Source organism: Carassius carassius, chromosome 31 (genome assembly GCF_963082965.1).
Source record: "Carassius carassius chromosome 31, fCarCar2.1, whole genome shotgun sequence".
NCBI lineage: Eukaryota > Metazoa > Chordata > Actinopteri > Cypriniformes > Cyprinidae > Carassius > Carassius carassius.
This window is the reverse complement of record NC_081785.1, coordinates 2817763-2834066: the sequence shown is the minus strand read 5'-3', so window position 1 is coordinate 2834066 and position 16304 is coordinate 2817763. Positions and strand designations below refer to the sequence as shown.

The 16304-nt window shown below is 37.1% G+C and overlaps 1 protein-coding gene across 4 annotated transcripts in view; it reads right to left on the bottom strand.

Annotated features, from left to right (window-relative positions):
* The window catches only part of LOC132111334 (neuronal PAS domain-containing protein 3-like), a 285327-nt gene extending 271218 nt beyond the window's left edge, over positions 1-14109 (bottom strand). For 2 of the 4 annotated variants that reach the window (XM_059518543.1, XM_059518544.1), the window contains exon 1: positions 13089-14109. In XM_059518543.1, coding sequence (XP_059374526.1) covers positions 13089-13243 — 155 coding nt within the window. In that variant the 5' untranslated portion in view covers positions 13244-14109. Of the gene's footprint in view, positions 1-11242; positions 11403-13088 lie in introns of those variants that run through there. The other 2 variants (XM_059518545.1, XM_059518546.1) reach the window with 2 other exon arrangements.
* Between the last annotated feature and the right edge of the window lie 2195 nt (positions 14110-16304).

Below are 16304 nucleotides of genomic sequence, written 5' to 3'. Positions count from 1 at the left end.
AAGATAAATTCAAGAACAATTTAGACAAATTACAAAATTTTATAAAAATCAGTTAGACTAAATACTTAACCTATAAATAACAGAGTGAAATATGAAAAAATATACAATTATATAAAAATCAGCTGATGCAAAAAAACTGCAGCAGCAGCTAAAATAATAATATTATTAAAAATAATAATAAATGAAATATATGAAAATATAATATATTATATAATATATTAAATTCAACAACTGTCATATTATGAAAGTTTATGAAGCATTGTTTTCTTTGTAATATGACACTGTGCACAATAAAATGGAGGACAACATTCTTATTTGGTCACTTTTCATGTCATGTTGATTTTAAAGTAGTCATAAAACATGTGGAATACATGTAAATGTAAAATGTCATGTAAAAATTATTTGGTGCAGGAACCCTTGGTTAACTTTATAAGTACACTTATAAAAAATAAAAGGAAATGGAAATAAAACTAAAATAAAATACAATAAAACAGACAGAGAGCCATTGTGTAAATTACAAAAAAAAATAATAATAATAACCATAATCTTTGTACACAACTAAGTTCCTCTACACACACACACGTTCAACAGACAGCTAATTTGAGTTTATTAAAAAAAATTTGAGCACCGCAGTGATTCGGGAGGTGCACACTCTTGGGATTTCTCAGACGGGTTTGAGTGGGCACTGAAGGGGTTAATCAAGACTGCTGGGAAAGACACACATCTGACAGCAGAGAGAGAGTTCAGAGGAAGATCTCAGCGCACACGCTGAGCCAGAGACTCCCTCAGTCCTGGCCTGGAGCACACTTTCCATCCTCTCTCTCTCTCTCTCTCTCTCTCTCTCCTTCCTTCTCTCAGTCGCTCACCCGCTCAAAGACTTGAGCGAAAGACTGACCACAGGCTGGGCAAGTCCAACATTTACACCAACTTAACTGCCAATACAGCACTTCCTGTCATCTTCACACAATGCTTTTTGGGGCTCCAGGGGTTTGATTTCTCAGATGAACTATCCACTTCAAAACATTAAAATACAAAATATAAAATTCATTTTTACTATAATTTTATTATAATCCTTTCATTTGGAACACCTAGTGTTTTATGTTTTATGTTAATACCATGAAAGTGAATGTTGATTGAGACTCTCAAGCTCCATAAACAAAACATAAAACTGTTGAACACAGAGATATATTCAAAATTATATGATAGCTTTGTGTGATGGACAGATTGAAGAATAATATTAATCACGTTCAATGGCCTCAGAAGAGTTAAAATATAAGGCAGAAGTCGTATGGACTACTGTTCACTTACAGTATATAGTTATGGAAAACCGCTGCTAAACAGCTCCTTTTCCCATCTACAGAAGGTTTGGACCAACATGAAGTTGAGTAAATCATGACAATTTTCATTTTTGTGTGAATTATCCCTTTAACACATGCATGTTTCCACATGATTTTAGCAGTCAGATCAAGTATTTTTGAAATCTGAAAACTTAGGCTAAGGCTAAGACACATTTCTCCAAATCAAGAACCAAAGGAAACGATTCCCAACTCCACATTACATTAGCATATTTTACTACACAGTTAAAAATTATTTTGAAGTTGTTCATAAAACAAAGATAGTTTACTATGTGGTCATGTGAACAGTTTTACCTACATAAACAAAGGAAAAAACATTTAACTTGCAGCTTAACTGAATAAATATCACAAAATTGAATTTGGCTGTGGTTTAATGCCAAAGGAAGAGATCCGCTTACATGTGAGGGTCACAGAGGATTTACAGTAAACTAAGATCAACAACTCTAAACTAAACATATACCCCAGACAAATAAACCGGCTGAGGAAATGGATTGTTTTCCTTCACCATGTGACCAGGTTTATCTTCCGGTATTATAGCAGATAGATGTGGTTAGCGCAGGATTCCAGTTGACTGATAGACTTCCAGTCTTCCATAAAATTCTGCATCTCAGCATTTTCAAATCGGGTTAATGCTTACATAGAAATAATGCCCCCCCCCCCCCCCCCACCTCTCTTTTTTCTCCAAAAGTCTTTAGAATGTATTTAAATGAGAGATTTAGTTAATGAGTTTGGGCAAAGTCTGGAACAGTCTTTTAAGAATTATCATTCTCATTAATTTTCAGAATTACCCACTGTGTTGTGATAGCTGTCATGGACTTTAGAGTACAATTAACTAAATACTGAGAACATATATATAATATACATACGTGTGTGTGAGTATGCGCGCAAGCTGTGTGCATGCACAACTCAACCCGAGCGCACTTAAGTATGCATGCACACGTTTCCAATTTGTTTTATTACAAATTTCAGCAGTTTACCATTTCATTCTGGGGTTTATGCAATGAATATGCAAGTAAACAATTCCAAGAAAGCAATCCATGATCCAACAGGGCTTATATCCTCAACTTAAGTCTATGCTACAATTCCGCATGTATCTGCTATTTTGTGCAGTTTTCGTGCTCAAATCCACATTCTCTGGTTTGAACGCGAGATTACCCACAATGCCATGCAGCAAAATCACAAAATAAAAGCTGAAGAACACAAAATGCATGGAATAAATCAGGCCTTTTTAAGGACACACAAGTTTATCAAAGAAAAATATAACCAAAAAAGATCATGATTTTTTTTTTTTGGAATATGAAAACAACAAAGAAGCCAGGACATAGGATGGGATTATTTTTACAGTTTACCATTTCTTTATGGATTTAATATGCAAGTAAACGATTCCAAGAAAGCCATCCATGATGCAAGCAAACCAAGACCACAACTCGGGATCGGTATCGGCTCCTATCCTGGCATTTTCTGCAGATTGGGTATCGGTCAGACAAGACCGATCCACATCTGATCCCGTGTATACTAGTCTGTGTAATTGTTGAGCTCCTCGAAAGGCACAAAAACATTATAAAGCACCAAAACTTTTTGTGCACTATATTTCAAGTATTCTGAAGCTGTTCCACAGTTCATTGTGAGGTACAGAATAATATTTAAGTCATTAAATATTACCCACAATGCCATGCAGGAAAAATCATAACATAATGAAAGTTGAAGGGCACAGAATGCAGGTGGAATAAACCAGGCTATTTCAAGGACATGCACATCAAAGTGTGTTTCTCGTTCTTTGACTTTTGCACCAAAGTAATTACTATATGAGTAAACATTTGTTTTGTTTTCTGTCATTTTTCCTGAGGAGTGCCCACATCAGAGGCATAAGTGTTTCATTATGCCTTTATCTGTCCACAGTTCTTGTGAAGCAGGAACAATTAACCCTGCCTTCAGTGTGATTGATATAGGCTTTGCTTTCAATTTGTTCCACTACACAGATCATGAAATTCGCAATGTGCCCATCCTTATTGACCTAGACTTTCAAACACGGGGGGCTACAATGAGATGAAAAGAATTAAAAAGAGGAGAGCCACGCAGCCATGAAATAACATGGGAGAGAGAGTGGGAAAAATGGATGTGACCTCACAAAACCTCAACTATTTCAAGTACACTTTCTGGAAAGTAGTTTTCTGTTCCGTCGAAAGTTGTCCTATACATTTCTGCTCTCTGAGTTCTGTCTGAAAGGCGAAGGAGAGTTCTCAAGATGACACGGTTACGTCCTAAACACGGCTCGCTTCTTCATAAGCAAAATTGAATTTCTATCGGCCTTGCCAAAACCAATCTTTCAAATGTGAACCCCTGAGCTTAGTTTGTAATTCATTAGGAGTCAATGAAAATGATTGGTTGTTTACAGCTGCTTTAATAAAACTGATGGAAAATACTCATGGTTTCATGTGAATTTAGAGTTATTTCTGAATGGATGGACAGACGGATAGACGCACAGATTTAGAGTTAAATGTAAATTGTCCACATTAATCTAACTGTAGGCTGTTTAAATTGTCAAGCAAATATAATATAGTGTGTAGACACATTGCATTTAACAGTGCTTTCAAATGCAGCTCATCCAATAAAAATCCAATGAGACTCTGAACTATCCATTTGATGATTTTCCTGCCCTCTAAAATACGGTTAAATAAAACACAAATATGCCATGTGTCCCTCAAAATACTCTTTACTCTTGCAAAAGCTCTGAGAGTTTGCGTGTGTTTACTTTAGCTGATGGCTATTGTGCTATACAGTATCAATAAGCAATCTGACCTTTTCCCACAGTCTGCTGCTGGAAAAGCCTTCATTTGTCAGGACTGTGAGCTAATTTTAGCTTGTTACTCCGTTACATGCCACACAAGGACAAATATATTATCGATTCAAAAAGTTTGCCTTTGGTACGTCAAAGCACAGGATGTGGCAAGAGAAGTGAGTGGCTGACACAGCGTCCTGCGGTGCTGCTTTAGATGAGTGTACCCGGTGATAAGCCTGGGAAAACACTGGCACAAAAGCAGTCAGTAAATCCCCACAAAGGGGGCTTCTTTAGGTGACGACATGCGTAAGGAATGCTATAGAGAAAATACCTCAGCGTGATGTAGCTCTTTTGTGAGGCGAGGTGATGGGGGCTTACCTCCATTTACAGCCAAATCACAGCTATGACTTTCACTTATTAAAGTGGCAGGTGGGCTACCGAGCATATGCGCCATGAAATTAATTTATCAGGCTGTGCAGCGGGTATTACAGTGAGGCGCAAGGGCGGTCCATTTTGAGTCATGTGAGCGGTGTCTTCTAGAGGCTCTTCTGCCTAACAGGAATAATCAATTGAAATTTTGCATGCAAAACTCAGGAAAAATATATTTTATATATATATATATATATATATATATATATATATATATATATATATATTATATATATATATATATATATATATATATATATATTAGGGGTGTAACGGTACGCAAAAACGGTACAGTTCGGTACGTACCTCGGTTTTAAAGTCACGGTTCGGTTCATTTTCGGTACAGTAAGGGAAAGAAATGCAAACATTAAACTGCAGGTTGTTTATTACTATAAACTTTTTTTAACAATTTGTTTACACTTTTTTTAAAATACTTTTTAATAAAATATATATATATAAAATAAAAAAAGAATAAGAAATAAAATACTGCTGCAAAGTTCTCCACTAAATAAAATACTCTGTCTCAAACCAATATCATATAATAAAATATAATGGAAAATATAAATAAATAACTATGATTACAGTGCAGCATTACCAATCCCAGCTTCTAGGCCTGCTCATATTTAAAATATATATATAACTTTTCCAAAGTGTAAAATGCAGCATCAACAGTTTCAGTTTTGAGACCTGCTCAGATTTCGTTATTGCGTTGGACCGATCGGAATTAAGAGCAAAGGTCTGTTTAAATGCCGACGGGAGCTGCGTTTGAATTACAATCGTTTTTTTCCTAGTTGTAGTGATGTTCATACTCGTGTGATGCCTTTTGAAAACCTTAGACTGGTGACACACTGGCATATTGCACCTGTCAAACATAGTCTATTTTGCCGTCAATACTGTTGACGGTGTCCTTTATCACTAGGCTTTATATTTATGCTCAACATGAAGTATAGATATTGTTGTCGTGAAGACAAGATCCTGGTCTGTCGGCGGCCTCCCTCTATGTCACCTACAGTAGCAGCAGCGTGCCATCGCCGCGTCAGGCACGATTCTGGTGTGTAAAGACACAGAAAACACGAGGCAGCCGTCATGCAACTGACACGCAGCAGAAACGCACGCTCACGCCACGCAGCCAGTGTGTCACCGGCCTTAGAATCAGCTGCAGGGCGGGATTTGCGCTGAACGCGGAGACTTCCGCCACTTAATATGTTCGTTTGGAAACACGAAAATGTACCTATGTTCTGCATACAAAATATTGCATTCGGTCATTCGGTACACACGTGCGCCGTACCGAAAGCCCTGTACCGAAACGGTCCGGTACAAATACACGTAACGTTACACCCCTAATATATATATATATATATATATATATATATATATATGTGTGTGACAATATAGGCAGTCATGCAGTTGAGATTTGCTATATGATAGGTATATATTGCTTTTGTGAGTATACTATGTGGGTGATAATATAGTTTACATTTTGCAGTGATACAAACAATCAAGCAGTTGAGATTTGCTTTATATTGCAGTATTCAGGAAAAACACTAGTAGCCTAACTGTATTTGAGTGGTAATTTGCTTCTGTTCTGAATTTCCAGTCCTACAGTAAATACAGCTATGGAAAAACGGTCTTGAATCCAAAGTTTTCAATGTAGTTTTCTTTAAATCAAAATGATAAAGCCATTGTTCGGTGTGTGTAAATCCAAACCCATATCCAAGTATTCATTGCATTTAAATCCATTTTCTTTGCCAATGCATATAGAGAAGGATTACACATGTATTCTGGAAGCGCTGTGGAGTTTGTTTGGGCTCAGAAGTGCTGCTGGAACACTAGAGGGGGCAAGTAAAGGGCAACGCTTGCTGCTAGCATTAGATGATCGCCGCACAGCCAAACCAAAGAAGCAGATGGGAGTCAGCGGGCAGAACATCTGTCTTTAGAGCCAGATACTAAATGAAGGTCTTAAAACAACTGTGGACATTAAACGCATAGAAGGGGAGCTCAGGTTTTACTGCAGCCACAAACCATAACAAAACCGGTGACATTCAGAAGCAACACTTCTGATCTCTTCTCTCTGGCATAAAAAGGCACGCATGTACTGCCTAGAGTCCTCTGAAATATATTGAGAAGTCAGCTATCAGTACAGGTGAAACCGGGCTAGTTGTCACAATCAAACATCCAGTTACAGTGATTTTGTATACTGGTTTCAAACTGTCTTAAAGGTATAGTTCATCCAAAAATGAAAAATCTGTCATTTATTTACACTCTTGTTGTTCCAAACCTGTATGAATTAATTTTTTTCTTTTTAACACAAAAGTTATTTTGAAGAATGTTGGTAACCAAACAGTTGCTGGTAGCCATTAATTTCCATATTATTTTTTCTATACCATGGAAGTCAATGGCTACCAGTAACTGTTTTTTTCTCTTTTTTGTGTTGAACAGAAGAAATAAATTCATACTGGTTTAGAACAACATGAGGGTTAGTAAATGAAAGAATTTTCATTTTTGGATGAACTATCCCTTTACATTAGAATAATTTTGAGAATTTTATTATCATCATATACAGTGAGTATAGGTAAGAATTAGGGCTGCACGATAAATCGCATGCGTTTATCATGCATATCTCGTCAGTTAAGCCGGTTCTGTGATTAGTAGTAAATCTCCAGCACGTGCTTTCAGATAGAGTAGCATTTACTACACAGAGCTGACAAGCTACACAATATTGCATTCATTATCAGCAATGAATCACTGTGTAGCTTGTCAGTGTCGTGTCGAAAAAGCAGTTTAATGGCAGGTTCCATTGTGACAACTTACCCTTATAAAGTGCGACAATACACACCCCTTTTGGGTCACACTGTCACAGATCAACATATCTTTTTTAAATATTTTCTTAGACAAAAATGGTGGAAATTGACTTTCACTGGAATAAAAAGTGTAATTTAGTCTCTAATCAAATTTCTAAAGCAGACTTTTATAAATGGACAATAATAAGGGTTACCATAATCTTAAAATCTTTACATTCTTAAAGTAAATTCAATAAAAATAAGACTCATATATCATGTTAACTCCAGTATATATACACACAAAGGCAAAAATGAAAAAGGTCATTCAGTGATTCAGTGCACTGATTCACCTGCAACCGATTCACTGATATGTCCACAAAAACCCAAACTAAAAGAACAATCACACAACTCAGCTCAGATGTAGATATGTATACATCTCAAAGGCTCTCACACCATGAGCCGTGCAGTGATGCATGTGCGATTACCTTTGCTGGATGCATCTTCTTTATGTCTGTCTCTCTGCTTTGACCTTCACAATAACTGAGACGAGTGGCGGCTGGTGAGAACCGTGGTAATCACCGCGCACAACACGCAGAGCAGCAGCCACAGATGGGGGCTGGAAATCCCTCTTAATTTTGATAAATACACATCAGAATTGATTATTTGCCTCCCTTCTATGCCGCATTCGACGCCTGGGAATCAAAGGGTAGAATTGCTGCGTCCTTTGTGTGATGGTATAGCTCAGTTTGGGCTGTCTGCCTCTCCAGCATTCAAAGAACATCGATGCTTTGTTTTGACCATAAACATACGCATACCTAATACTTGGTGATTGGGAATAAAAAATAATAATAATCACAAGCACAGCACACTGACACTCCTGAGTGTTTAGCTAGATGCTGATATTCATAATTTCACATCAAAGGATTAGTACAATGAATAGCAACATGACTGAATGTGATTATAATAACAAACAGGCCAATTTTCATCATTTAGGCCTACATCATGGGTAGCTGAAATGAAATACTTGCAAGAAGTTGCAGCGTGACAAGCTATAGTCCAATTTTTTGTTAATTGTATTATAATCATTATGCATGCAGCTTTTATGAGCCTATATTAATTTAGAAACTACATGGAATAAATCTGCCTCACCACAGGCCTATTTAAAACAATCGACGGCAAAAAAAAAAAAAAAAATGTACACTTTCCCATATACATTCATTTTTAACCTGAAACGGAAGCGACATGCATCACGTATGGTGTCTTGTTAATGGACCGGTTGATATGCAAGCCATTAGAGAGACGATACTTTATAATGCAACACCAAATAAACCCCAAGCATTTCACAATGCCACAGCACCGCTCTCAATCTATGGATCCACTGCTGCACCGTAGGAGAGGAAATGGAACAATTTAGCACTTTTGTTTGCTCACAGTGAGGGAGGGAGGCATTGCTTTCTTCAACACAAAGCCAACTTTGTGTTTAGTGTTGTGTATAAATTCACGCCAACCAATCTCTCTTTCTCTCTCTCTGTGAATTAGTGTCCAACTCCTTCAGAGTTGCTTCGCCCAAGAGCACAATCTCCCCCTTCCCAGCAAACACTCCCTACAGCAGTGGTAAACAGCACTGCATTAAAAAATAAACTCCCAAACCTTCCTTGAGAAATCCAGCCCCGGTGTTATTTGGTTCAACTCTTAAGTGGAGCCACATAACGAATCACAGAGTGCAATTTAGCCCCTTCAGAATGTCGGTCGGAAACAGGTGATAAAGGAAGCACTCATGCACTGGCTATGAAGTTTCCCCCTCAAAATTAATTCCATCTTCAAGATTCCTATCTCTGCGATATGCTCGGAATGGCACTCAAATACGCTCCTGCCAGAAAGATTGCTGCAGACTGACTTAGCATAAACATTTCCTGCTGTTATGACTGGCAGGGGGTGGAATATAATTCTAATGTCGTGGCCTATTTAGACGTAGGTGCATTACTGTAATCTGCACGTTCTGAGTGGGAATTATAAAATAATCGAGCTTGATGAGAGTTTTGTCAAACCTGCTAATGATAACCATTCACAGTCCGGTCAGGCACACAATCTTGTGGAGTTGCACGTTACAGTATATGAATCGCGCTGTGTTTACATTGTTAAATGTCACTGGCTCTGCGACTGATATTTTGTACATACACTGCAGAATTATTGCATACAGTTTAACATTAGTTCAACAAGCTGCACGCCGCACGGAGACACACACACTGCAGCGTGAATCAGTGCTGCCTAATTTAATACTCCTGAAAGCTAAACAGAAAAATAAGCCTAAAATACCTATTGTTCGTATAAGTTTATGTACGAAGAACCAGCGATACACTAAACGCAATCCGACAGCCACTTGTCATCTTAACAGAAAAGACTGATGAATAGTCAATAAAAGGTTTCAATAAAAAAGAAAACACATAAATTTTTGTAAATAAGATACAACCTTGTTGCAATTTCAGATCATTAGACATTTCATAACTGCAGATTAACTCAATGCAACACCTGTTGACTAAAATCTGATGCATATGCGATACTCAAAATACCAGTACAACAACACCCACCTAAAATATAGTCATATTAAAATTTCAGCTCAACAAAACTAATCCTAAAATGAAAGAAATATGCACATTAAATCTATCTACACTTTCTAATAAATACATTTAATAGTCATCAAACAGCCACTTGATGCTTTATTCATATTAAAATAGTCTTACCGCTGTTTCAGATCTACAGATCAAATAATTTCCTAATTGCAGAAAACAGTGCACTACCACCTGTCATCTAAGAGTAAAAATGCAGATAAACGTAATATTCATAGAAAATAGTAATAAAGCAACAGCATTTAAACGTTCACCTGATTCATGTACAACATAGACTTAGATCACAATTTCTTATCTATAAATGAACTAATTATGACATCAGTTTAATAACTAGATGAATTTAGTGTCATGTTTTCTTCATCCTCGAGCGTTTCTGATCTCATACATTACTTTCTCAAACAACTGCTTTATGCCCATATTAAAACAGCCTTGCATTACAATTTCAGATCTATTGATCTGACAAATGAATTTAGTACACCACCTGTCACAAGCGTAAAAAGCACCAGCAAATCTCTACTACTCATCTTTTAGGCATGCAACCTACTATATAAAATATCTATCTATCTATCTATCTATCTATCTATATATATATATATATATATATATATATTAGATATATATATAGATAGATAGATAGATAGATAGATAGATAGACAGATCAAACTAATCATAATAGCAATCATGCACCTGTAACGTATGTGTTAAACACCAATCCAAATGAAAAGCATTGCAGCTACTTAGAACATCCTTTAACATACACCTGACTACTGTATAGAACTAGTCTTGTGATCAACTGTCATTTCCAAATTTATTTACTGTTCAAATTACAATCCCCATCAAGAGTTTCTGATCCAATACAGGACTCAAATCCACATCGATCTACACTGAAATTTCCTCAAACAGCAGCCTGGTGCACATTATTTCACAGCAGTAAACAGTGTGTTTTACTCAGATTGGCCTAATGCCGGGAAAACAAACGCCGAGCGGATACAAAGCTGCTACATGGTCGCGTTCGAATGTTCACAAATTTCGCGCGAAACCTGCCAGCAGCGCGACACACGCTGAATACATTCAACGGTCATGTCCTCTGTCTACCAAAACCAACACACACACAGCAAAAACACACACACTCACTGCTTCTGTCAGCGTGTATACCTGTTACCCAACCCCTCACACACACACTCCCACGGAAAGGGCAAAGTTTCACGTCTCGGTCCAAAATGCCCGTCAGCGCACGCGTTTCCACAGACACACAACAAACCGAGCGTTTACCGTTCTCTTCTGGAAGGGTCTTGCTGAATGCTGGGCTTGGTGGGCGCCATCTTCCTGCAATTATTAATTACACTTTTTTCCTCCGAATTTCACGCGACGAGCAGCTGACAGCGGAACCGGGAGAATTTAAGCAACGCCATCGGTTGTACGACCGGAGCGCTCGTGCCCGTGTCTCCGTGCGTTAAGACGCGTTCAGACGGGAGCGAGACCAGCCGACGCTGAGATCCAAAGGCATGCCAATAAAGTGAGAGGAAATCCGGGAACGCTCGTGCGATCCGGCGGCTGTCCTCGCGGGGGAAACGAAGCCAGGAATCAGTGCACGAGAGGGGCTTTTACATCACGATGTGCCCCTCGAACACAGCCGCTTCTCCTCAGTATGTTTGTCCGCATTTTTTCAGCTTTTTTCCTGCCTCTCTCTCCTTCTCATCTCCCTCTCCTGCCGGCGCAACAACGCCACTCAGTTGTAGTTGGAAATAGTTTTGAGTTTATGGGGAATATACAGGTTGTTTCTGATCCATCAACGAAAGGACTGAAGAAATCTCTTCATGACACCTTTTGATCGTTTGCATGCGGATGTTTGCATTCATATTTTCTATAAGCATGTCGACAGCTGTCAAAATGAGCTCGCATGCCAATTTGAAGCTTAATCTGAGACTAAATTGTTTTGAAACAGGTAGGCTACTGTGTCAAAGCACTAAGAGTGAAAAAGATAAATCTATATATGCATAATATTTTATCATACAAGATATATCATATGCAATGTCCATTTGTAAGATATACAGATAAATGCAGAGAGATGTACATGGTTAAAGTATTTTTTTGCACTAATGCACAATCTATATATATATATATATATATATATATATATATATATATATATATATATATATATATATATATAAATATATATATATATAAATATATATATAATTTTTTTTCTCTCTCTAAATGAATCTGTGTTGACATAAATAAAGGCCTGTTCTGTGATGTGCATTATAGAACCTGTGACCTGTCAAGGTCACGAGCTGACAGCCACCCCATTTAATGTCCTGTTCCATGTGTTGTGCTCTAAATAGACTGTTTAATTGAATCTGACACTATGTGTAAGCATTTGTGCACGATTCTGCTGATATACCAACAACAAGAACTTCTACATCCATTATTGCCAGTCAAGCTTTAGTAGATGATGAAAATGATTGTTTGAATTTGTGAAAAAAAAATTGTAATCAAAAATACTAAGTCTGTTTAGCAATTTTACAAACTTTATGAATACTTATTTTCTATTTGTGTAAATCTGTCACACACCATGTGATTTTTTGGTGTTTTCTTGGTTTTGGAGATTAAAACTTTACTGCTATTTTATATATATATATATATATATATATATATATATATATATATAGTTGATACCAGTTTTATAATAATCACGATTACTTTGAATACTTAGTATGATGTAAAAGGTGCTTATTTGTTTGGAAAATTTGAATGCAAAACATTTATATCGACTATAAATCACGATATGACTTTTCTACACAATTTGTGTGTGTGTGTTGTGGAATTTGACACATAGTAAAACTTTACAGCTTCAATAAACGGTTGGCTTCATATCGTGTGGCGTTTTGTGTTTGATAAATGAAGCAAAACCTGGAACTCATTTAAACTGAGATGTTAGGAATCTAAATGTATACCTTCAGCAACCTCCAAGAAAATTCGGTTTTGCTTATATATATATAGACCTGTCAACGGTGAATGTGAATGGACGCAACACATATGACATGAATAGTATGAATGTCACGTAAACGTGAAGAAAAATACAAACAAACATGTTTTGCGTCTATCAGCGTACCTTTGTTGGTAAGACGTCAAGCCTTGGAGGTTTTGCGGGTTTCCGTTAGTAGCTCCCGGGACTCTTGACGCAGCCGGCATTCCTCCACCGGCTCCCGCACCTGCAGCCGCCGCCGCCGTCACCTGAACACTGAAATCCGGGAAGATCCTGATCATCCCCGAGCGCGCACCGCGATGCTGCACCAAACGAGTGTGTGTGGATCAACCTTCCCTCCGGTCCGACAAATCACAGCAGCACAATCCCATTAGTGATGGAAACAAGCTTATCAACCATTCTACGTCTTGTTTCCTGGGTTGGTGATGATGGTGCTCGCAGACTGCCGCCTCTTTGCGCGTCCTGTGCGCTTTTACGCGGAAAAGTTTCAAGCTCTCCAAGATTTCCTGACGGATCCGAGATTATGTATACTTCCTTAAAAATCGTATTATTTAACCATATCCTCCAATATATCAATGGTCTAACTGTCCATCTGACTGCTTGTGAGACAATTTTGACTAATAATTGTCGGTTTTGAAAGCTTACCATGAAGTGACGCGCTAACTCCTAAAATCTTAAATCAAAGTATCCTAACATTATTTTAACTGTAAAACGCGTAAATAACATGCCTTTTCTTTTTGGATATTCAGCTACAGGCATTAAATAGCCATAAAAGAAAAGAAAATGCTTTACACTTTACGTCTAGTGTAAAGGAATGTGTGCGTATAAATAAACGAGCACATAACTTTTTATCAGTCCAGTGTGTCCTGAAAAAGTTTTGCTGATTAAGTTCAGAGACAGCTGTCCATTCCCAGTGTGGTTTAGGAAACAGATCTAAGTATGTACGCGATGAAAGTCCAGTGTATGATGTGATCTGCTCGCCTCCTACTGTTGTGATGATGATGTGCTACTGCTTTCAGTTTCTGAGAGAAGGAACGATCAGCTTCTTCTTCTGGTGCTGATGCTGCAGAGGTCAGGTGCCAGGATCAATGTCTGAAGCTGATGGGATGTTTGCTGTGTGCATGCTCCTGATGTGTTGTGTTGCCCTGCTGTGTGTGGCAATGCCATCCTTATAGCTCGTGCGAGAAGATGAACTCAGTCGCTCTTGCAGCTGATTAACAGCGCGCGCTGCCGCCGCGCAGCCAATGGGGCGCTCGCACGGGAACGCGCGGCGACTTACCGCAGCAGTTAACACTTTAGGAGCCGGATGATGAGGACTAACTAGAAGATTCACAGCTGAGAATGATACATGCTACTGTAAGGGTAGTCATACTCACTGAACTGGAGGAGATAATAAACAATATATGATTAGAAATCAAAAAGTATTATTGAAAACTAAAAAAACTATATAATGAAATAACATACGTGCATAATACATTCTAGTAACGCGTTTCATAAAAAGAAGTTTGGGTTTTAATATATACACTTAATACATAAAAAAAACATGTTCAGCAAAAATGGCTCAGAAACGTGAATAGGTGTAGAATTGGAACAGATATATATTATGTATTTTTACATTATTGAACTTGATATGTATCTTAATATGTATCTAATGCAGTAATATTTATATATTTTTAAAATATGTCTTAAGTGTTACAATACTTATATATATACACTATACACAATAAAAAAAAGTTAAAGTTGTGCTGTTTGCACAGATTTATAGGTGCTTATTAATTCCAACTATATATGAAATTTCATGCTGTTGTCTTATTATGCAATGGTTTTAGAAAGTTTTTTTGTTTTTCAGATCTTTGTACAAATATGTATAGATTCCTGTGGTGCGGTATACAACATAATAGACATAATATCAGCATGGCAAACTAACTAGTTACAATTTACCAGTTTACAATTTACAATTTATTGTAGTGAGTATACTAATATCAATGTGGTATACTATTAAGTGTACTATTTCAATGCTACTTTGGACTAAAATGCCCTACTGTTTAATTTATGAAGTGTACCAGTAGTAATCTTTGAGTACACAACTAGTTTACAACTATGAAGTATAAAATGTATTTCTGAGAAGTACATTAAAAATATACTGAAAGTGTACCCTTCATATTTGTTTAAAAGAAGTACACTTGAATAAACGTCTTTTTTTTAAAAAGTCTCCATAGATTAAATATTGAATTTAATGCAGATGAAAACAAGGCTGTGAGGAACAGATTTACAGTCTTTACAACGGCACACACAATAAATGTCCTAGTTCATGTAATTTTCACAACTCACTTTCAAAAGTGTTTTATGGAGTTTTTGTCCACTGATTTAATCTTTTCCTTGTGTTTCTTTAGAAAGACGTTTAGTCACCTGAACAATCATATGTTGTTAAACAACTGTGTAATTAAACACACTGCACTTTTAACCCTCACTGCCTCATTCCTATTGCTGTCAGAAATTAAATATGGTGCTATTCTATAGTGATGTTTACAGAAAAATAGAAGGCTATAATCTTGCAGCATGTATATCTTGAGGAGAAAGATGGCTTGGTTTACACACAAATGGAGAAAAGTTTGCTCATGAGAAATCATTCTGTCCAAACAAAATGATGTTGACTGAGTTTTGAGTGTCTCCTCAGTTTCATGTTTGTCTGAAGAAAAGTATGCACTTTACACAAGAACAGATGCAAGTACAGATGAAGAAATGAAATTAAGACTGAGAGAAAGGCAGAATGTTCTGCTGATTTAATTGTGCGATGGTGTGCGCGTGTTGTTTGTAAGTTGCTCCTCATCGACTCTTCTGTTCTTGAACTGTCGTTGTGAAAGTGATTGAGTATTAACCAATAAAATATTCCAAAATGCAAATATTGAGCCGCGTCCACATCAACACTCATGAATCTGTAACTCACTTGTCCTTTCCTAAACCAAAGACGACTATCTGTTCACACTGTATGAAAATACTTTATGACAGTTTATCAAACATTTGCAGCTTATTAATGATCTCAGTGTGCGCATAAACCAACCTTTGAAATCAGCAGGAAGTCCTTGAAACCAAACCATCGGATATCTGTAAGTCACCAGCAGATTTGTAATTGCCAGTAAACATATTTACATGTGATGCATTTGTACAGAATTTCAAGTGATACGTCAAAAGAAAAAATGTTATGATATGCTTCACTGATGTATCAGCTTTGTCTCAGATGTTTCATCAGAAGGAATCAAAACAGACAGAAATTACACTGAATAAAAGTACTGTAGAAACAAATTTCACTCAGAAATTGCTAATAAATGCAAATAAACATGA